General features: G+C 37.5%; 1 protein-coding gene across 3 annotated transcripts; it reads right to left on the reverse strand.

Moving 5' to 3' along the window:
• Window positions 1-597: 597 nt before the first annotated feature.
• Window positions 598-14,020, reverse strand: SPO11 (SPO11, initiator of meiotic double stranded breaks). 3 transcript variants are annotated; one of them, XM_027697472.1, is made up of 14 exons: window positions 13,942-14,020; window positions 13,199-13,345; window positions 10,506-10,619; window positions 7,586-7,674; window positions 6,933-6,999; window positions 6,618-6,726; window positions 5,931-6,017; window positions 4,911-4,947; window positions 4,578-4,687; window positions 3,609-3,708; window positions 3,063-3,100; window positions 2,173-2,249; window positions 1,866-1,977; window positions 598-1,302 (listed from the first exon to the last, which is right to left on the reverse strand). In XM_027697472.1, the coding sequence occupies exons 2-14, from the start codon at window positions 13,342-13,344 to the stop codon at window positions 1,183-1,185; spliced, it is 1,206 nt and encodes a 401-aa protein (XP_027553273.1). In that variant the 5' UTR covers window position 13,345; window positions 13,942-14,020; the 3' UTR covers window positions 598-1,182. The 3 variants fall into 3 exon arrangements, with proteins under 3 accessions (XP_027553273.1, XP_027553275.1, XP_027553274.1); XM_027697474.1 differs by having other exon boundaries at window positions 13,956-13,992; XM_027697473.1 differs by having other exon boundaries at window positions 13,882-13,973.
• Between the last annotated feature and the right edge of the window lie 9,102 nt (window positions 14,021-23,122).

Below are 23,122 nucleotides of genomic sequence, written 5' to 3' on the forward strand. Positions count from 1 at the left end.
GCGTTTGAATGACACATGGTGTGGCTCCTGGGGATGGGCCTGTGCAGGGCCAGGAGTTGGACTCGAGGATCCTTGTGGGTCCCTTCCAAGTCAGCACGTTCTGTGTTTGTGTCATGTCACCTGTTTCGTTTCAAACAGCATTAAACCTTTGGTAGAATGCTGCCCCAGCTATTCCAGAAACTCATTCTCATGCAGATAAATCCTTCCTCAAGGCCAAACAGCCAACAGCTCCTGACCTGACCCTCCTGCTGCTGGACCATCCCTGTGTTCCCTGGGTCCACACTGGACACCAACCATCACTATCAGTTGTAACACTGCTACTGTGTTACAGGAATACTGCTACTGTTAAAGGAATTTAAATTCGAATTTAATACTGGTGGAAGAGCAGTAAAAAACCCCAACTAGATAAATATACTAAAATACTGTCTGTAAGATCTGTGCTGGCAACTCTGTAGGACAGTTTAGGCACTATTTTCAGGACAGTCAATCTGCCTTCCTCACAAAAGTTATTGTACACTTTAATCACCACAGTTTTCTGCTCCTTTTTTACTGTTTTAGAGCCAACTAAATAAATAAAATCAAAAAGGGATTCTGTTATGATGTGCATCATTAACAGAATTGTTTATTAAATTCTTAATCAGTAACATCTGCTTTCATACTTATTCATTGAAGACAGATAGAATTTGATTGCTGGAACATTTATAGCTTGCAGTAATAAAGAATTATCTCTGACTTTTTTGGTCTGAATTTACAGTGAACACAAACCCCCACCATGTCGTACTTAAAACAATATCCAAAAGGAGTAATGTACAATAAATTCTTAACCAAGTCTTTCACTCCCTTCAAAAATAAAAAGCTTAGTACAGCATCATCTTGTGCTTTAAGACAGAAGGTAAAGCAATTCTTGGATACATTTTTAAACTTAACATTTTTCTGTTGAGAAAGAACATATTTCATTATCTTTTCTGTGTGTATCATTGCATTTGGCATTGTTACACTGCAGAAACCATGGAATGGAAGCAGCAGCATTCTGCAAAAAGAGAAAATTGTGATCTAGATACAGTATAAAGAAACCTTACAAGAAGCTGACAGATACTCCTCTGTCTCTGCAGGGTTTTTCTCTAAGATCAGTCAACAAAACAAATCAATATATAGAAAAGCATTTCATTTGCAAAGCAGTGCTCATATCCATCCACCAAATTGCAGTTTGTTTGGTAAATAGACTCTGGAAAGGTAATCTTGTGAGAGAGAAGTTAGAACTTGAATTTCAGCCTTCAGTTTAGATGCTGCCATCATTTCCAGCTTAAAAAAAAAGAAAAAAAAAGGAAAAAAATTAATGTGTGATGCTGTAACACCCTCTCCAGGGTTAGGTAAAAATTTAAGTAAGAATTACACTCATTGGATATGCATGTAAAACTGTAAAGTCAGTATGACTGGAAATGGTGCTGCAAAGTCCCTGTCACTGAGCTGAGATTATTGATTATTTATTGTATGTTCTTGTGTGCACCTCACAGGAACACAATTTACGAGTATCAACAGGAAGGAGGAGGTATGTAACCCCTTTTCTTCCATTCTAACCATTTCACAGAATATGTGCCTGAATTGAGATATTTATATTTTAAAAGCTACAGCCAAGATCAGAGGTCTAGTACTGACTAAGGAACTGCTTTAAGCAGTTATGGCAGGAGAGCTTAAACTGCTTCTGAGAGCCATTGAGTCCCCCTGGTTCAGAGAGACATCCCAGGGCATGGGCTTTCCCAATCTTGCCTTCTTTTAGGGCTGCAAAACCTTACTGATTCTGCTTGTCAGACATAGGATTTGTCCTGTGGGGAGGAAGAAATAGGAAACAGTAGGTTTATACACACTTCTTTTTTCCACAGTGGCTGACAAGCAATGTAAGGTCTCTTCTGTACACTTGCCAACTTATTTTGATCTTGTTTTGTAAATGGAATCAAGGCATCTTTACTTATATTTAATCTGAAAAGAAAATAAAGTTCTTAGATTTTCTCACACACTTAAAAATATATTTTTTCCAGCTTATTTCTTTATATTAAGCCAAAATAATGTATAAAAAGAATAATGGATTTAAATGGATTTTTGTGCAGTAAGTCAGATTGCATTTGCTGTCTATGAAGCAGAAGAACACTTCTGTTTCTTTGGGGAATTACTAACCTCTTGAGATCAGATGGAAGGAGACCAAGCCACTTTATAGATGGAACAGCGAGATGATGGGCCTCAAAAGACATTGACTAAAACAAGAAAGGTCAGCTATAACACTCAGTGATTTTTAGTTTAAGTTATTTGAGACATAGGCCTTACAAGGTCATGGCCAGGTTGTATTACAAAGACAAGTGGGCATTTTCACTCTCAGAATGGTATAGGAGAGCACAGTGCAACTGAAGCTTATTGTGTCCTCTTGCCAGGAACCCCCTCCTTTGATAAAATTGGCACCCTTTGGCCTAGGACAGGTTCTAGACTAGTGCAGTTTAGGCTGGTCTAGTCTGAACAGTTTGTTTAGGTTTTTTACAATCAATATCTGTCTGATTGCAAAAAAAAAAAAAAATTAGCCAAGAGGGCAATGACAATCAAAACTGGAAATTTCTGATATTTTCTGCTGTAAAGTACCACATCATATAAAAATAACCAAGACAAAGGTTCATCTGGTCCCGTATCATGGCTACAGCAAATATCTCAGGGAAAAGTGTAAAAACAAATAAGCAGTTAATGATACTTCTCAGAATACTCCCCCTGCTCCCAACGGTTTGTGACTCCAACTTTCTGAGCCAGAACTGGTGTACTACTAGATTTTGTCAGGTTGCTTTTAGAATCCATGAAAACTTTTGTCATTTACAGCACCCTACAGCCAAGTAAATTACATGTTGTATAAAGGAATACATCCATTGTTTGTAATGAACACGACATATTCTAGTTTCATTTGATACACCTGTTGCCCTGTAACTGAACAAAACAAGCTTCCTGAAAAAGGTTCTAGCATTTCATACCTTCCAGCTTCCAGGCTGGGCTACAAAACAATGTACTTGAAGGGGAAAAAATATACTCACCACAGATCCATATTTGTAGACGCACATTATTTCTACACCTGGGTTGCAGAATACCAAAAATCAAGTGTCTGTTAATCTGCACACTGGGCATTTTTAAGGAGATTGTCTAATTCAATTTTATGGCATCACAGTTATGGCTTTATGATTAGTGAGGTTCTTTATGGCTTAGAAATATTTTTAGAGTATGTCAAAATAATCAGAATTGGAGCATAATAAGTCACCTTCACACAGTTAAATGTTTCACGCTGTCTATGCATAGTCAATTCAAACCCAAGAATAAGCAGCTCTTTTACACATTGTCCAACATTTATCATCAAAGGTGTCTTTCTTTATCCTGTCTAATCCATATCTCTTAATACTCTTGCTTTGAGCAGCTGCTTCCCATTTTGCATTAATCTTCCTAATTTCATATGAGATCAATGTAGATACAGAACCTTCTGATTGTGTTGGATTTCTGGGCTCTCAGAACCTTCCCATAAGACTGAGAAAAGACATTCTAAACACATTTGGCTTTCCTTTTGTACCACTGAACCTCTACAGATTTACCATGTGGATCTGCATCCATAAGGCTGAAAATAGGAATTTGAAAAGAATCCCACAGCTTCCTGACCAAAAGTCGTGTGTTAAGATCTGGTACACCTCTTCCCTAAAGAAATAAAATAAAAGCAAACAGTTTAAGATTAACTAAAACAACATCTGGCTACATATGTGTTTACATTTGTCATTTAAAAGCACACAAACAAAAAAAATGCTGGCAGAAACATTTCTCCAGCAGCTGTTTTGCAGGGAGAGTTCTGTGCTCCTATTTTGGCTCTGCGAGGAGGGAGGGATGGGCTGGGAGCAGCCTGGCAGGTGTTCTGGGTTATGGGCACTGGAGAAGCATCAGACATTCCTCTGTTCAAGGAGTTAATTTTTAAGGTCTGGGAGTTGATGTATAGAGGTACCCTAGTGTCTGTATAAGCTGGTGTAGGAAGGCCACTTTTTTATCTCAAAATAATATTTATGGCACTAATGGAACAATATAAAACAAATTCTTGCTAGGACTGACTAAAATGGAATGATATGCAGCATAGGAGAAATGTTTCTCTCTTTCAGGTATGGGGAAATGTTTTTTTCTCATTGTATGCATATTGCATTTACACATTCCTATTACTTCTCCTGGCTCCATAGCTCCTTCAGTACAATCCAAAATCAACCAATTCTGTTTCATTTGGGTTTGCTAAACCTCGGATCCTGAAGGACAAGAGGTCACTCAGCAGTTGAGCCTTTCTGAGACTTTACAGCAGCACAGGAAGCTGATAAGATACCAAGCTCTAAGGAGATGTTTGGAGGAAATAAGTGTTTAGAATGTATATTTCATACTTCTATGAGGATAATAAAATTTTTTTAATCATTGGTATATATGCTTCATATTAATTTTATTATGGCCTTTTGCCCCAGTTTGAACACCTCTGCAATGCTGAAGTATTACTTAAATTAGGTCTAGCTAGAGGATATGAAATGTAAGATGCATACCGTAACCATGATACATGGGGACACTTTGTTGAAGAAGTCATCATCCAGGAGCCTCTGAAAAGTTGCATCTTTTTCTACAATTAACACAAATTTGGCATGTGAGATTAAATCTTTTCTGTTAAGGCTAGCTGCATGCAAAGTGATCCATCACACCAATCAATTAAAACTTAACTGCTCTAAAATACTTGCTCTGGAGCCAAAAGCAGTGATCATGACTCAATTTCAGAGCCAAGAAGCAAAGAAAAAATTACCAGAACATTGTTTAACTTGGAATATTCTTTGTTTTTACTTTATTTTTTCAGTCTATGATGAGAGTTCTTGCTCAAAGGATACTTTTAATTCCTTGAACATTAGATGGCACAGAGACTGCCTAAAACAACACAAATGAGATTAATCATTTTAAATAGAGAAAAATGATATATTTTAAAATAACAGCATTAGGTAATGAAGGACACAATTGCATCTTGAAACAACCATTCATCTTGCATATACAAGATCAATCTTGACATTTCACCTTTTTATAAGCATATTCAGTCATTCATATCCTGCTCTATTATGTCGTTCTCTAGGAGTCCCCCTGTCATGACAAGATGCTTTTCAAAACTATTGCAGAAGATTGTTCATCATATGGGCATGACAGATAATGACAATAACCTGATTAATTTTTATCTGTCTTAGCCAGAAAAAATGTCTGCTTGGTATGAAGATAGAAAATTTAATACAATTTTAAAATATTTAAGAATTAAATCCTTCCTTTTATTGACCTATAACCTGATTTTATAGGTATTTTGGAGCCAGAGCTTGAACACATAGTAGTGTTTACTTTGCATCTCATATTAGGATTGGCTCAATCTGGCAAGCATATGGATGAGAAAACAGGAACTGGAGGAAGAACTTGGCAAAAGAATATGTATGTATTTAAGTGTGTGGTCTGTTTTTACTTCTGACTGCTGAATCACCTCCGGTGCCAGGGTGGAAGAACTCAGCAAATAAAAGTATGAAGAGCTGCAGAAGAGCATTAATAACAAGGCACTGCTTACAAAGTGTAATGGGCAGCTAAGGTTATCTTTCAGATTTTGAAATGAGTGACTTAGGCTTACAATGAACACATTTTCCAGAAAATTGTGGCAGTAGTCAGCAAGTTTGAGTTCTATTGCTGCCTTCATAGTCTGCATGGCTATAGGAAATCTTTCAGGACTAGGTCAGTTGAACCTCATCTCCTTAAACCACTTTTCCAGAAATCAATCTATTGTGGCAGAATTGTGTAATAAATGTGTACAGTGACCTAAACTACAACAAGTATCTTGTAAAAGCAGATGCTATGAATTACTGTTTCTGTTTTATAATACATACTGTTGCACTGCAGGTACAATTCACTTTTGTACCATCTTCCTCAGTGTAACTTAAATTACCAGCAACAAAACCTTTAGTTGTAGACAGCTGGAAAAAACAGTAAGTTGTACACAGTAAATGGAAAGCTACAGACTGTCACATTGCACAGGCAAAACAAGAAATTTCTGAAAAGAATCCTGGCCAGTACTAAGCAGTGATCAACTGCCACCAGCTCCTTAAACACTAAGCAATGTTGTTGTCATCATGCACATCAAGGCATACTTACAATAAATAATTTTAGATACAAAGGAACCCTTGTAAGGCACGAGATACAAGTGAATTTGACTGGTTGCTACATTTCTGATATATTTTAATTTTTATTTAGCCCCCAAGTTAGCAAATCATTTGAGTGCAAACTGCTAAACAGGTGCCTTGCACTCTAAAGTTTAAGCACTGCCTTCACTAGATAATAGCAAAAGCCTCTGTGATTTTAGCTGGCATTTTTCCACCAATAAGACTCTATGAATTTTCTGTGAAGAAAGAAACCCTTTGAGTGCCATGATAAACCATAATTAGGTTTAGTTTTCATTAATGACACTTTTTATTTTAACAATGTAATTCCCACTGATAACTTTTCATATTTCCCCTTTCAGTTTAATCTATAAGATTCAGAAATAATGACAAAAACATTTATAAGAAGCCACTTACTATATGCAGACTTCTCCGAGGTATCTTAAGCATGCAGGAAATGTCATTGATTATACAGTCCACAGCACTTTGGCTACCAAACAGTAGAGTGTCTGAATAATATATATCTCTATCGAGACAAAATTTTGTATTTGTAATTATAATCCTGAAGCAGCTGCAGGCTCATGAGAAATTTATAAAGAGCATCATCAGTCAGATCAACCTAAAATATTCTTTGTGCAGGAATCCTACAGGTTTGCATCCTGTAGGCTGTTTTGCACAGAAACATACTTTAAATACAGTTCTATTTGAAATTACAGAAATTAAGTCTGTTACCTTTTAGTTGCATAAGTATTGCTCTGCACCATCTTATAGATCATAGATAATATTTTGAGCATCAAAGCTGAAAAAAAATTTTAAAAAATATAAATTTTCTGAAGTGCTTATACAATCATTTGTCTTTTTATTGACCCACAAATAAAACTGAAATTTTAATGTGCTATGAAAATACAGAGAAACTGTACTAATCAATAGACTCAATAATTTCTAGCATAACGAGAAAAAATATGATGGAGTTAAGTAAGGGAATGTGTGCCCTGATGTCCAGGCCAAGAAATTAAATGACTCAGTTAGAAAAAGAAATGACCTTATTGTCTGTATTCCAAGATTCCTTTCCTAGCCAGCTTTTTGAAGAAGGGTGATGTTTTTACATTAAGACCTTTTGAATATGCCTTCAGCTAATATTCATTCAGGCAGGGGAAAAACTCTAAGAATATTGTATTAATTTCACTGTCACTCACTATAATTTAATAGAGAAAAGCCAAAGGGCTGGTCATAGTATCAGGTTATACCAGCCACACAATTATAAATTGCAGTGCATAATATTTCAATTTTTTTTCTTTTTTAAACAAAGTTTTGAACTATAATACAAAGAAAATCCCAAAACCAAAACCCCAAGAATTCTTCTTTTGGACTTTCTTTTAACTTACCAAATCTTGGTGCTGATTGAGGGCAGTCACTTCTTATCTGTTTTGTAGTACAACGTGGTATCATCTGTAGACCTACAGAATCTTTAAATCTGACACATTCCAAACAAATACATGAGTGAGTAAACTCACTGAATACATGTAAATTGTTGCCTGCAAGGTAATTCAGCCTCAGACCCCTTTCCTATAATCAAATACTCCAGGGCTATTTTCAGACTCAGCATAGAAACCATCAGTTTGGGTGGAGTTGGAGTGGCCAAAGGAAAAAAGGCAGGAAAGGGTTTCCCAAGAAGATGCTTCAAGACTGAATTTAAGCATAAAATATATAAGTTTCCAGACAAAAGTAGAGACAAGAAAAATATTTTAGTTATGTTTAGAACCATTAATATATCAGCATCAATAACTTTTTAACATGAAAACAAAGGAATAAATGACAGGAAAAAATTTGAACCCTTATTAGAACACTAGAAATAAGGTCTGACACAGTGACTTTCTGATGTAGAATGTGTGAAAAGCTGTTACTATTTCAGATGACAATAACATTATCTAGTTTATGACCTTAAATTATTATTAGAAGAACTCAGTTTTACTCTGTTATTAACTTTTAGAAACAGAAAGGTGGCCCATCCTGTCCTCTAAAGAGCTTTTTAATCTAAATGAGCTCCACCATGTCATGCTTCACCGTTTCATGTGTGAAGATGCACATTTCACCAAAAGAATCAGTTATTTTCTTAAAGACACTTCATTATTTTACAGAAAATTATTTTAGTGCCTTATGATATGGCAGTCCTGACTTTAAAGCACTCCTTTTCATTTCATAGTTTTGTGTGTACTATTAAAAAGTACTCGTGGTATAATGGCTGTAATTTCATCTAAAACCACATCATGTCTCTCAATTTGTTTGTCGAAGGTTTTGCTTCGTGCATCCTTTGGGTGGCAGAGCACACACGCTGCACAAACCCGAAGACACAACCCAGTGTAGCATCTGCCTGCCAGCTTTAAAGTAACTTTATTGCCTTTGTGCTGCAACATTTAAAAGGTATTTGCGCTTTACCATTGCCTGCTCTCTACATTGTAACAGAAGAAGAGGAAAACTGTAATCAAGACTTGGCTGAGCTGCTCCCAGGTTAAACCCGGAACACTCCCATTCTTCCTAGGACTGTGCTTTCTCGAGCAGAGGAGTTTTCTATAAAATCTTTATTCCACTACTGGGAATTTTTTATGTATTTAGGTTTTTTTTAATTCCTGAAAAGATAAAACGGGAAAATGAAAAGCGATTGTACTACCTAAGGCTTGGCATTCTCACTGATTGACATCATTCTCAGGTAAACACCTCTCTGGGTGTCTACAAATGTTTACAAGGAACATGTCAAACATGAAATCATTCCCTTGTTCTACTCATTCCTGCCCAGCACATTCCAGCTGTGTAGGTTGGGTATGAGAAAGCTGCCTAAAAAAGAAAAATAATGCCCCACTGATTGTGTTTTCTGCCATTCATATTATATTTTGGCATCCTGATTTTATTTTTATTTGATTATTTATTGTTATTTTAATCTTCCTGAACTGTATTAAAGTGGGATATAGGTCACTGTTCAATGGAAATACATATCTGAGATTATATTTCTCCACCAGAAATAATAGTTCCGCTTTTTTCATGTGATTGATGAGCCTTATTTTTAACATACTGTGATCTTAACTTGTTTTAATTTGAACATTTTTCCTCATATGTGTTCTGATGGCAACTAAAGGCTCACATTTGTTTTTCTAGCCTGGAATGCCATTTCCCTGAAGACTGCCAAAAATTGCATAACTTTGTTATAGTATTTTAATTTTACAGACATCTGAGTGAAACATTTTTGTCAAACTATCAAGACACAAACCATTAAATTCCCCGGAATGTACAAGCCTTTCAGTTAACTGATTACCTTCAGGCCCCTCAGGTTTTTTGATTGGCAGAAGTTTATTGTTCTCATTAAATGAGTGTTCCACCAAAGTGTTACACCTGGAAAGTTTGCTGTGCTTCCTCTGCCCTAAATGTTTGTAATATGTCCACTTACGAGCACCTCTGTAATCGTATCAATCTGAATATTATTTAACCCACTGATGTCCAAAGCTGTTACAAGGCCAGAGATAGATTTGTGTCTTCCTTTATTCTTTTGCTTCTGTGTTATAGAAGGCAGATAATCTCTCAGTATTGGGGATTCTCAGGTTGAATGAGCTCCTTGGAAAAATACTGTTGCACAAGCACTTTCCTACAAATCACAGAGTGTGCTGTAAAGGAGGACAGGTTGCTTTTATTCTAATCCTGTTTAGATAAGCTGGCGTAAGACCTGAAATTTAGATAACATATTGGAAACTTGGTTTGCTTTATTTGGCTGGTGATTAACTTAGAACACACCACACAGGTAAGAAACACAATGGGAAGAGGTGAGATGCAGCTTCTCTGAAGAATAAAAGGCTAAGTTTATCACTATCATTTTAAGAAATAAGATACCATGAGGAAAAGAAGAGAAAAAGAAAAAAGAAAGCACAGAATGGGTTTGGAGGATGGAATTGCTAGTAATTTCTTCCAGCCCAAAACAGGTTTTTTCACTCAAACACAACTTATCATTTCTGGTTTCTACTGCTTCCAGAAAATGATTGTTTATAGTACCTCCCTTTCCTGTCCAACCCCTATTACAGTGGTTTTACATTCTCCTTTATGCTATGGTCTGCTATTATTTAATACACGATGCCTGTTCAGAGTGGTTACTAAGCATTTATGTTTTATTTGTTCATTACTTTTTAAGAAGTCAAATTATTTACTGATTCTAATACTTACAGAACTACGTATGATTAAATTTTCTGGAAGTTATATAATCAAATTTATATTCATGGCATTGATATTAATAGAAGGCAGAACTTTAAAATACATACTACTTACTCTATGTTCCTCCAGTCTGTCCTGTTTGCCACTGTGAGAACAGGTGCTTTTTTTTGGGCCAAGCTTTGAAGTACACCTTGAATAACATTTTCTATTGCTTCAAGAACTTCAGAACTGAAACCAAGACAATTAATGATACAGATCGTATGTTAAAATCTCATTCTACTCTGAGTTTTGATCAAGTATCCCCACTCTTACAAAAAGCGTGGAAGCTAAAACTGCTTTCAGCATCCATTTATTTCAGATATGTGGAAGAACACTTTTGTTTTTTAATTTTGTTTTGCTCAGTTTCCCTAAAACCTTTGCCTTTCCATTCCAGATGCATGACTGAGGACACAATTTAAAGTATACTTCTATTCAATCCTGAAACCGTCAAATTTTTCACCAGCTGAACTTTTAGACCAAGTGGCTGGTTTGTGACTAATGATTAATGTTTTACTATAAATGATGTAATATTGGCTTTGGCTGTGATTTCAGCAAAGTTTTTTTTTAAATGCTGTAAATTTAAAAAGTGTTCAAGAGTACAAATACTTCCTGTTGTCCCATTGCACGTTAACTTTTGATCTGCTGCCCTGAACAAACCATTAAGGGTTTTAATTATACGAAAGCTCAGTCTCGACAGACACACCATGAAGAGAATAAAATCTGGATCTTTCACCTAAAAAGACAAAGTAACCTTGCAGCAGATCCCTTACAGCAAAATCCTGGCCTGGTTTGAGTGTTATGACAGATGCTTTTTATTTTCATAAGCAATCTGACTCCAACACTTCAGCTGTCCTTAAAATTGCAAGTGTACTATACACTGTCATAAGTCTAGGTAGGAATTAAGGATTATACAGAACTTATTTTAGCTCAAAGTTTTATCAGCAAAGTCCGATTTTGTCATCAAGTAATACACTGAGACAAGATGGGCCAATACCAGCGCAGGCCACACAAAATGAATTATCCCATTACAACATCAGTAATGATTTTTAAAGCTGGGCTGAGTCTCCTTAAACAACAATGAATTGTCACTAAGGCTCCCCTCTATCAGCTGACCATATTTCTTCCATTTTGTAGCTCAGCTTCCATATACTCCCCATTCTGCTGAAACAGAATTATAATTATTTTTTAAAAGCAATTTCTGGAGAGTATTAACCTTTTATTTTAAAATGTTAGTCACAATAGTATCTGTACTTTAAAAAGCCTGATGGTATTACTAACATTTTTGTCTGGTAATATTAAACTGTTTAAGAAACACAATGCAAGTTTTTTTCCTGTTTTTCAGGTGAATAAATTTGGAGACAGAGAGACTAATGACTTTCAAAAAGGTAAAACAGTGAAGCATTTGCAGTGTTGATGGTACAAGAAGGCCTGCTCATGCAGCCAATATATAAATTCATTTTCTACTGTATAATAGCTTCGGAATTAGTTCTAAGACTCCCTAAATTTCAGACTCCTAGTCTCTTCCCCCAAATTCAAAATCTTACATCTCCCTGTCATATCCAAAATAGAAATTCTTTTAAGCACAGAGGAAATGGTTGGCTGGTGAGCTCAGTGTGCCATGCAGCAAGAGGTAAAACAGGTAAGCAAAGCTGACTCTGGTGCAGAGCTCCAACACCACACAAATTAATGTTGATGACAATAAAAATCTGTATGGGCAGATGGATGAAAGAAAAGGTAGGAAATCTAAACCATGTTGTTGCTTTCATACTCATAAATATTTTACTTATTCATTTGGTTCTGTCCACTGTAACCGTCTTAATATTCCACATGTACTTCTAGGTTTGCTGCAGAATTTGAAAGTCCAGGTTTCTATTCCAATCCCAATTTCCTAATTTGTCAGCCAACAGAAGTTGTAAATGTCACATGCAATATGCAAAATGTAAAATAGGAGGAAGAGGACAGCAAGTCTCTGGGTACCCCCTGTTGATATTCTGTCCCTTTTTGCAGAGATTATCTGAATTTTAATAAGCAAACACGCAACACTGGCCAAGTATGCCTACTTAAAATTCATTGTGGTTTAGTCAACAGTGACATGTGAGCAGAGAAGGAGAGGGTGCTGCACAACTCACAGGGTTTGCCTGATCACTTCTAACAGGTTGCAGCACGAGTGGATACTTGTTTCTGTATAAAACAAGAACTGTTCTTCAACACAAATAGCGTAAAAGATTAATATTGTAGCATCTTTAGCAAGCAAAAAATATAAATGCCCAAAAGAAACAGTTGCAAATAAAAATCTGCAAGGTAATAAACCAACACTCTTCAAAACTTAGAACTGTGCATCTCTAAAGTCATGAGCTTTCCATATCCTGCCAGAGACCAAGAACTCTCATCATCATCATCATCTTCATCATCATCATCATCATCATCATCATCTAACCTTTTCTTTTTAAAATACCTTGATGATGCTCCTAGTCTGTTCTACCCTTTGAGGCTGATATACTGTGTGCAGAAAGACTCTTTAAAAATTGATGAATGTTTTTTGTTGGTGTAATTCAGTATACTCATTTTCTGTATTTCTGGCTGTAGCCACAGACATTTTAGAGAGATCTGAGGGAACAGAGATTCCATTTGCAGCGTGAAAGCCCCTTTGTTTTTGTAGGGGAGTATGTTTTTTGCATTAGCACCAGCCCATTCCGTGCAGTCGTGTGCTACCTACTTAAGCATTATCACAGGAAGAGAGTACAGGTGCTATTTTCCATGTCTTTTACCTGGGGACATGGCTGTCATGTCCAGACAGACTTGTTTCCCTGAAGCTGGCCTTGTTCCCAGCTGGCACTTCAGTGGAGCACACACTGTGCTCCCCCATGACAGCTGGCACAGACCAATCCAGCTCCTCTGGAAGGGATGAAGCCATGCTAACAAGAGACAAAAGAGGTTACCACAGAAGTTAGAAGCTGCTTTTCTGCACGCTGGATGTAAAACTCATGATCCAAGGTCAAACCACAGGGGCAGAGAGAAAAGGCAGAAATTTTCTGTAGGAGCCAAGGTCAAGATTTTCCCGCCCTTCCTGACTGACCAACCGAGGGCTTCTCCCTCCATTTCTAATAAGCAGCAGCTGGCACTGCTTGTCCTGTCCATCTGAGGGCTTTTCCTACCCAGCCTGTCCAACTGAGAGCTTTTCTCACCCATCCTGTCCAACTCAGGGCTTTTCCTGCCCATCCCGTCCAACTGAGGGCATTTTGTGCCCATCCTGACCAACTGAGGGCTTCTTCAACCCTTCCTGACTAACCAAGGGATTCTCCAACTCTTCCTGACCAACTGAGGGTTTTCCCTGCCCTTTCTGACCGACTGAGGGCTTTTCCCGCCCTTCCAGACTGACTGATTTTCCCACCCTTTCTGACCAACTGAGGGCTTTTACCACCCTTTATGACCAACCAACGGCTTTTCCCACCTTTTCTGACCAACGATCGGCTTTTCCCGCCCTTCCTGACCAACGGAGGGCTTTCCCCACCTGTCCTGACTGACCAAGGGCTCCTCCCGCTCTTTCCGACCCTCTGAGGGCTTTTCCCGCCCTTTTTGACCGACCAATGGCGTTTCCCGCCCTTTCTGACCGACCAATGGCGTCTCCCGCTCTTGTTGACAGACAGGTGATGGCCCCGCCCCCCGACAGGCCCCTCTCCCGCCATCCCTCCCAACCATGGCCTCCCCTCAGACCCGTCCCTGGAGCCGTCGTGTGTGAGGAGATGTCTCAGCACAACCTCCACAGCACCCAGACTGCTGGAACAAATCCGACCTAGAAAGCGGCCAAATGGCCCATCAGTACTTTCCTCATCCTTTCTGCTCAACCAGCCACTTTCCTCTTCTCTTAATGTCAAACGCCTGTTCCCGACTGTTCTAAGTGGCTGGAGGAAAGCTGAGAGAGCCAAAAGCTCCAGCTCCACTTCCTTCCCCAAAATAGAATTCAACTTCTATTGAGATTGAAGATTTAACACTATTTTTGTCATTAGCTTTCAGCATTCCAAAGGTTTGCAATGGTCTCATGATACATATTCAAATCTTTCTCACTATGCTCTTAAAATCTTGTGTTCTGAGCAAACAATAAACCCCCAGTTCTAAGAGCTGTGAATCACTGGCTTCCAGGGAAGCTGAGATTTAAGAAAAAAAAGCAAACCCTAGAAATTCAAACAGCTTTTACTTTTGCAGTTACGATATGCCAAGGTGTATTTTCAACTCCTAACTTACGTCATCATAATTGACTTCTGATAGTGCTCACTCTGAGCATGTTAGCAGTTACTTAGGACATAAATAACTTAAGTCTTGTCCTTTCTAGGGGAAAATTTTCAAAGCCCACTGTTGATACCATCTTTTATGCACAGCAGTCAACAATATTGGAAGCTGTGCTCAATCCAGCTCACAGCCAACAGCACTTCAAACATCGTGGTGCTTAGACGTGTTGTTAGCAGGTTAGATGATATGTTTAAAATGTTGCAGGCAGCTGGTTTCTCCTGCTGCTCCATTAGCTGCTACCACTGAACCTTTCTTCTTTGGTACTTTTGAGAGTAAGCCGTCCAAATCCAGCTTGGGTAGGTAATTAAAAAATTCATGCATTGGTTTATTCAAGGAAAACCTCAGGCTATGATGATATGAGCACAAGGTGCTTCAATTAACAGAGGCAAGTGAAAGAAATGGGAGTAATAAATTGAAATTTTCAGATCTTTCATCTTAAATCTTTGGCCTTTAGGTATCTTGAGATCACTCCGGAAATATTTATGTAAAATCTCTGTAGCTGTTTCCAACAATTCAACATCAAAACAAAAAAAAATTTTGTTTGATATGGAACTGACAAAATTATATCACGCCCCCAGCAACAGACTGCAAACAAAACTAAACACATCCACTTGTGAGAAGCCAATTTAATGACTTATCTCTTCCTCAGAGCAGCAAACAAGAGCTGTAAAAAAGCACAACTGAAATACTCAATGCTTCTATCTAAGTTTTAAAAAACCAGAGATTGAGAAACAAGTAACAACAACAAAAAATTTCCATGTTTCTACCTTATACCACACATATATATACAAATATAGATATTTCTAACTAAATAAATTCATATCCAGAATATGAGTCAATGAACTACAATCAATAAATTAACTAGCAAGTTAATTTCCTAAATTTCTTTCTTTATTTTCTCTTTTTAACATTTGTTCATCAAAAAACCTGCTAAAATTAAATTCCAAATATTGACTGAATATATATATATATATATATATATACACATAAAAGAAGGGAAATTAATACGAAAACACAAAAGGAACCATTATTAAATATTAAGATGGAAAGAAAGACGTGAAAGCAGCAGTGAAGAGATGCAGTTCTCTCATCCTGCCTCTACAAAGCTGTGCAGTAGATGGCACCACAGATGGCAGAGAAAATATTTCCACTGGGAGGCTGTCAAATTTAACCCCGTGATTTCACCAATCCTTGATAAAACAAGTATGATAGGTAATGAAGCACTTTCAGATTTGTTTGCTTTGAAAGATACCCTGCTATCAAAAAGTTCCTTTAAGATTTTCTCCTGTTATAACCCATGCTCTTATCAGGACCCTTCTGGAGGGAGCTGTGCTCTGGAATACTCTGCATGACCTATCTGATGCCACTTCCAAAGTCTGCCTGTAACTGCTGAAGAAAAGCCTGTCTGGATCAAAACCTGTTGCTATCAGCACAAACTACACACAAAAAGAGTGATACAGAACAAAAATGTGCGTTTATCTTGGTGCCAAGATTTTTAATTGCTTGTTATTGATTTTGCATACATAAATAGCTGCCTCAGTGGAATAACAAATAAACAGATATGTGCGTTCTTTAGTTTCCTTCACTGCATACCTTTTGAAAAGATTTTTCCTCTTTTCATAGGTAGTTCATATCTTACATTAAGTTTTCATGATTGCTGGGTTAAGTATTTCTCTCCAAATGATCTGTCCTTTATTCCCTTCACAGGCTGGTAGGAAAACCAGTGGGTCTGATCTGTTTATTTTCAATGAATGTCAAACAGCAGGTGAAATCAAGTCTAAAAGCCTAAAAAGGGAGACATCTGTGGAAGGTAGTGATCCAGTGCAAGCCAGGAGGATTTGGGCCAGACAGGAGCATTAAGGAGATATTTGAAGGCTTAAAAACCACAATAAGAACAGAACAAAAAAACTCCTCACCAGCCATTTAAGAGCTTCTTAGGAGTATACCTAATGTATTCCAGAAAGCTTCAACTTCTTTCCAACACCCTTAATTGTGATCTGGACAATCCTTGGACGGGCAGACAACTTTTGAGCCAAAGGATTTTACTGTGAAACAGTCAGGATGAAACAGGAGCCAGATCTATCACCTGCCACTTACACGAAAAGTTACTGATCTTTTTCTAATGAGCAAAGCCCAGAGAAATAGGAGATGAAAAGTCATTCACTGCTAACAGCTCACAACTTCAAATGGGATATCTCCTTCCAAATAACATGGGTGGTTAAAAAGAACGACCCAAAACTAATGCATGTTTTCAGTTTACCTGGCTCCAGAGTGAGAAACACCTGCAAAATATTTATTCTGCAGTGAGCCAAATCACTATAAGAGGAAGTGAGGTTTTGTTACTATCCCTTTTCTTGGTGTTTTATCTTTCAGCCAAAAATAAACTCTACAGGCCATTCTTAAAGGGAAAAGTAACTTTCATCTAACCTCTGTCAATTTTCAGATCCGTATTTTCTAATGCTTTTAGAGGTAGTAATGTATTTTTGGTGACAGGAAAGACAGGTACTTGAGACAAAGAAACACAAAGTAAATGAAATAAAATAATTCCTTTTCCCAATTCAGCACAAATGCCACGTGTACTCTGGTTCATTGACAGTAATTAAGTTAAAAACGGGCAGCACTGTACGACTGAACATTTGGATACATAATTTTTATGTTCTGAGAAGTCTGAGCTTGCCCATTAATATCATAGCCACTATTCTTCACTCCTAAACTGATCTCACACTAAGATGGGACACTCCTCCAGCCTAATAAGAAAAATTCTTATTAAAAAAAATGTGTTAAAAGCAAAATATGTCGAAACAAACAAATGGAAGACATTTGTGCTGAAACATAACTGGAAAGCAAGAATGTCTTTTATTCCATGTTCATGTGACTGTTTGAACATAGTAGTCTTGGAAACAGCTGCACCATTTCTTCTAGCTTTTAAGAGGTAAAATGGCTTGTTTATTTTCTGGTTTCCTTTTGTTGGCAAAATCCTAGAAAGCATGAAAACACTGGTGTGATTTTGCTCTTTAAACCCCAGAATGCCACCTGCTCTATGTTAAAGGTACTTGAGCCAAAATCTGTTATTTCATTTATGTGAATCCTACACCAGTGGTGTCATAGCCCCAGATTTATGCCAATAGGTAAAACTCAGGATGGACTTTAAAGCTTTGTTATTAACTATTTAATAATGCCTGGGGAAAATGAAGTCAGAGGATGATGCAGGAGTCTGACATTGAATACTGTGGGCCGTAGAAATAACAAAAACAGGTGGGGCAGTTGCTTAACGTTCTACTTCATTTTTGGAAGCCTAGATGAAAATCAACCTTATGTCATCCTTTAAAATGCATTTGGTGATTTTAATTAAGCTACCAGTGTTAATTGGTCCACACCACAAAAACGCCAGGGGCACTGTGACGTAATTTTGGATAAATGGCAACCTTTGCTTTTGAGGGTCCTAAGGCTCAGTAAAAAGTATGTCAAATTAAAAAATAGCATAGATGTCTTATCTTGGTTTGTTCTCTTTTCTTTTTTTTTTCTGGAGAAGAGAAAAAACATGATTTAAGTATAAATAGGAATCCTGCCCAAAACATGTCTTACTGAGCTGTTGTACAAGCAGCTCTGGATGCAGTGAGATTCCTAATTGACCTTCAGTGAAGACTCTGTGCTGCCTTTCCAGTATACATTTTTAGTCCATTCAAACATTTTTCAAAGTCTTTCTGCATATTTATTAACCACTCTTTTCTCTGTACTCAGAGCAAACTCAAATGTGCCAGCTGGATGTCATTGCTGCAACCCATCCCCTGTACTTGGGTGTGGAGGAAGGGGTGGCATTTTGCTCCATTTTGCCTTTTTTTCACTACAGCTGGCGATGACAGCTACCAACTGCCTTGGGTTTGGCTTGATGGATCTTCTTCCAGGCAACTTTCTGGCTGCTAGTTTAGAGTTCCAGAAGGTAGTGGATCAGAATAATCACAAGGATGGTGCCAGCTTTATATTATGGAGAAATTTATATTATGGAAGTTTTTATTTCTGTCCACAGCTCTCCCTGGTTGATCTCGTGCATTGTTCCCAAAGGGAGGTCAATGCTGAATTTGGGCCTTAAAGAATTGAATAGAACAAATTTATACTATTCTCTAAAGAGAAAATCTTCTGGCAGAAATGGGAGTTTGGAGCTGTGGACTTAGGGCTTTTCTACACTGGAAAGTGGACTGGAATTGCTATTGCAGAATAAGCTATTCTACAACAACTTATTTGACCCATGACTTTTCCAGGCTAGAATATCCACACAGGGAGCTATTATGGATAGTTTATTCAGAAATAACTATTGTGGTCACTTTTCCCACACTGCAAAATGCACAGTGTCCATGCATAGCTGCAGTAAGCAAAAAGCTTGGTTTGTTTTTTAAGGAAGAATACTTTTTGTCTGATAAATGGCATATGACAAAATGGTAAAGTAGAAAGGGAACTTTCAATCAGATCATGATGCAATTGATTAAGACCCTTTATTTAATTTACTAATATAAGAGATATTATTATAATTTACTATGATTACTTACATACTAAGAACATCTCCACATCTGCAAGACTATGTCCATTACAGGATGTTGCATCAGCTTAACTAAATCTTTAAAAACTGCACCATATCTAATTAAGTCAGTGCAAAAATATTAATGAAATTACTTGCTGTAGTCTCTGATTGACGGCTCTCACATCTCAGTCATCAGCCTTCTCATAACATCATACATGTTGTTAGAAAGAAATATGCAACAGTTCTGTGCCTCTGCAAAAGCCAGGCTATTTTTCACCTTGGCACAATAATTTAATAAACAATAAATGAACAATAAACAGCCACTTGCTAATAGCAGTAGTACCTTTTCTGGGTTAAGAATTTTTTTTCTAAGTTAAGAATTCCTGTTTGTGTCTTAGGAACAGGTGGCTGACAAGTGGGTCTAGCACTTGTCAGCAGAAAGAGTTTCCTTCTAAAAATCTGATGTAGTGTTAATTTATTATTTCAATATTTTTCTGCATGTTCTCTACTCTGGAATGTTAAAGGGTCTCCCATGCACTGCACTGGAATGCTTCCATGTTTGGATCTGCTTGTGAGGAGTTTTGAGTGCCAGGAATGCAAGACTGGGACCATAACAGGTCAAGGAGAAGAAATAAAAAATACAGAAATGGCATTGCTGAAGACACTATCATCCATCCATTAGTCCTAAGAAGAGTATCTAAAGCTTTCTTTATAAATTAAACTGAGGGTTATCTTTCAGCCTTTTAGTAAAGTTTGATACTTCATCGAAAGGAAAATGAACAAGCTCATCAACCCAATCCAGATTCTTAGTTGATGTGGAGAGCTGGATGAGATCATATCCTCAGCAAAATTATGGAATGCTAAGAAGCAAATCAGGAGAGCCAATTCCTAACTCTCATTTTAATGACAGGGTGCCTCATGTTAGTCATGTAATATAAGCAAATAATAGGTGTTGCTGAACAGCTGCTCTTACACTATATTGGCTCTTCCCTCTTAAAGATTCAAGCAGGAGAGAACTGCTTCTTAGAGTTTTAAATTAATTGGTTTTCTAGATATTTCAGCCATATTGTGATGGCCAATACATCAAAATCCTCATTTTGACTTAAACCTCTTTCAAAATCATTCCTTATATTAGTCAATTCCCATAGAACATAATGGCCCATCTTCGCGAACGAAGATTTGGGGAAAGGTCTTTTTACCTTTCCAGCCTGCGCAATGGATTTTTTAGGTGAGACACAGCCTGCGCTGAACTGAGCCCACCCTTTAATCCTAAGGTTCATCTGCCGGGGCCAAGCAAGCTTGGACAATGGCAGTGAGGTCCTCAGGACGTAGGTTTGTTTAGAGTGTCCTTCTCATAGATGGATGGCCGCACAGGGCTAACGACCTCCATCAGGCCAGGAGACCGGGGAATCGAACCCGTGGTCGCAGCAGTGAAAGTCCTGCACGCTAACCACTAGGCCACCAGGGGTCTCCCCATAGAACATACTTATCCTATAAAGAACTACATTTGCTGAAATGTTTATTGACTTCCAGAAACTTGGGTTTGCCAAACATTATATTGTAACATTTGAGGAGAGTTGTAAGAAAAAGCAAATGTTGCCTCTTGGAAACTTCAAAAATATTTTTGATTTTTAATAGATTTTCAAGTACTCTTGATTATAAATCTAAAATAGATATCAATATGTTTACAAATATGTATTTTATATGTTCTGACAGAGAAAGGCAAAACTTTATATAAAGCCATTTTTCGCCAACAAACAAACAAAAAAGTTGCCAAAGGAAAATGCATACTCAGCTTCACAGAAACATATTAGCAATGAAATAATTTGCATAATTAAAAGGAGGGAGACAATTACATAATATTAGTTGTCTGGAAGAATCCAGATCCCTACAGATTTGTGTATGTTTGGGATTACTGACACACTCTGAAACATAGGCAGTTCTGGCCTGGCATTTGGAAGTAATTCTAACGGTTCCAAGTACTTTGCTGATGGTGTTTTCTGGGAATTGTGGCTCTACCCATAGGAACTGATGGGAATCAGATTGTCCACTCAATGAATGGCCACAAAAACAATTTTGTGTAATCTCCCTGGGGAGAACAAGGCTGTGGCAAAAGGATTCCCAGGGAATCCTGGGTAAAAAAAAATAAGGTTTCATTCTGGTGAAGCAATCAGATTATTACCTAAACCCCTTCATGTCACTGTTACACTGGAAGGACCAAAAGAGTGGAGGGTAGGAAGATAATGATAACTGGAAGGTGGAAGGCCAAATGACATCTCTCAGGCTAGAACTGAAAGGAACAGTACAAAGAAAGGCCAAAATAGGAGAATTCAGTTATAAAAACAGGTGTAATTATAGAATAAAACAAATAAAACATCATATTTTTTTTCTCTTGGAATGTATTTTGGAAAACCAGGGCATAGCCTTCAAATTCAGAGACTGGAGAAAGATGACTGACCAGAAGGTTTTCATAACACTCTGCTCCCATCTTTTTCATTTCAGTGGTGTGCATGTCTCAGGAACTTATTTCACTTTCCTATTGTACTTATTCTCCTTGTGCAGAGAGAAAAACAACACAACACAAACCAAGGAGGTCACTGTATTCCTGTCAGAGGGATTTAGTTACTGCTAATGTAGAATTAAAAGAAAAAAAGTCATTTACAGGATGCAAACGCCATTATTTGTAGATATTTAAACTGATTTCCAGTCCTAGTGGAAAACTTCTCATTTCATAAATTCTATAGTGGCTGCTTTACAAGAAACATTCTTGCAGAATATACAGTTATCATCCTCATTTATATTAATTTTCTACTATTATGGGGTAACAATAAGAGAGTCTTTGATTTTTTTTTTTTAATCTTCTGTTGGAAAATTAAACCAAAAGCAAACTTTTACCCTGAAATTATAAGTTTCAGCGTTTTACAGGACACACTTGTAATAAACATTTTAAATTATATACTGAGGTCAGTGATGCTAAAACACTGTAATAAAAATACATGCTGCTGAGTGTTTGAGAAATTATGGAACAACTGTTTTCAAGTTTTCATAATTGTAAAAATCCCCCAATGGACTCAATATTTGAGAGGCATTTCTGTGCAGCACAAATGCATTTTTTAATCATTACTTTCAAAAGAAAAACCTATAAGTTTTGCCAACTGACCTCCTAGGTAGAGCCTTGCCCATAAATGCAGTGAGGCAGATTGGTGCTAACGATATGTAAAGTTCATCTTTGTACTCCATTCATTCTCACTTCATTACTGGCAAGATTAGTAATAGCCAATTTGCATTGATTTATACCAGCTATTTACAGTCCCCAGGGCACAGAAGTTATTCATCCATGAAAAAAAACCCATCATACTCTCCTTTTTTCTACTCATGCCTCTATCTATGTGGTAACAGAGGGATGGAATTTCTGTCTCTGGTGTGTCCTGCACAGAAATCAATGTCTCTAAAGCCAAATGTAGCAGAAAAATATGGCTTTGCTAAAGGGAGACCTAAAGATTACAATGAGGAAAAGGCTGAAGTTCCTAAACCCTTTCTTACACTGATTTACATCTGTGATTTACACAGATTTTACATCTTTGTATATCAAGCACAATTTGGCAAGGAAAAGGGCAGTGGTGGAGCAATGCAGGGACTCTGTGGTGAAACTGGGCATATTCCAATAGATGGGGCTGGTTCTGCTGTGCCCAGTTCAGAAGCAGTGTGGGGAATCAACAGGACGTTCAGCAGAGGGGTACTGAGATGCTCTGGGTCAAGAGCACTCCAAAGGGAGAGACTGAAGGTGCTGCTGGGCTTGCTTAGTCTGGCAAAAAAAAGAGGCCAGAGACTGACCTCTGCCTGAAGAGCAGTCACAGAGATGACAGCCAAGCTCTTCTGGGTAGGTAGT

Source organism: Neopelma chrysocephalum, unplaced genomic scaffold (assembly GCF_003984885.1).
Source record: "Neopelma chrysocephalum unplaced genomic scaffold, ASM398488v2 Primary Assembly neopelma1_119, whole genome shotgun sequence".
NCBI lineage: Eukaryota > Metazoa > Chordata > Aves > Passeriformes > Pipridae > Neopelma > Neopelma chrysocephalum.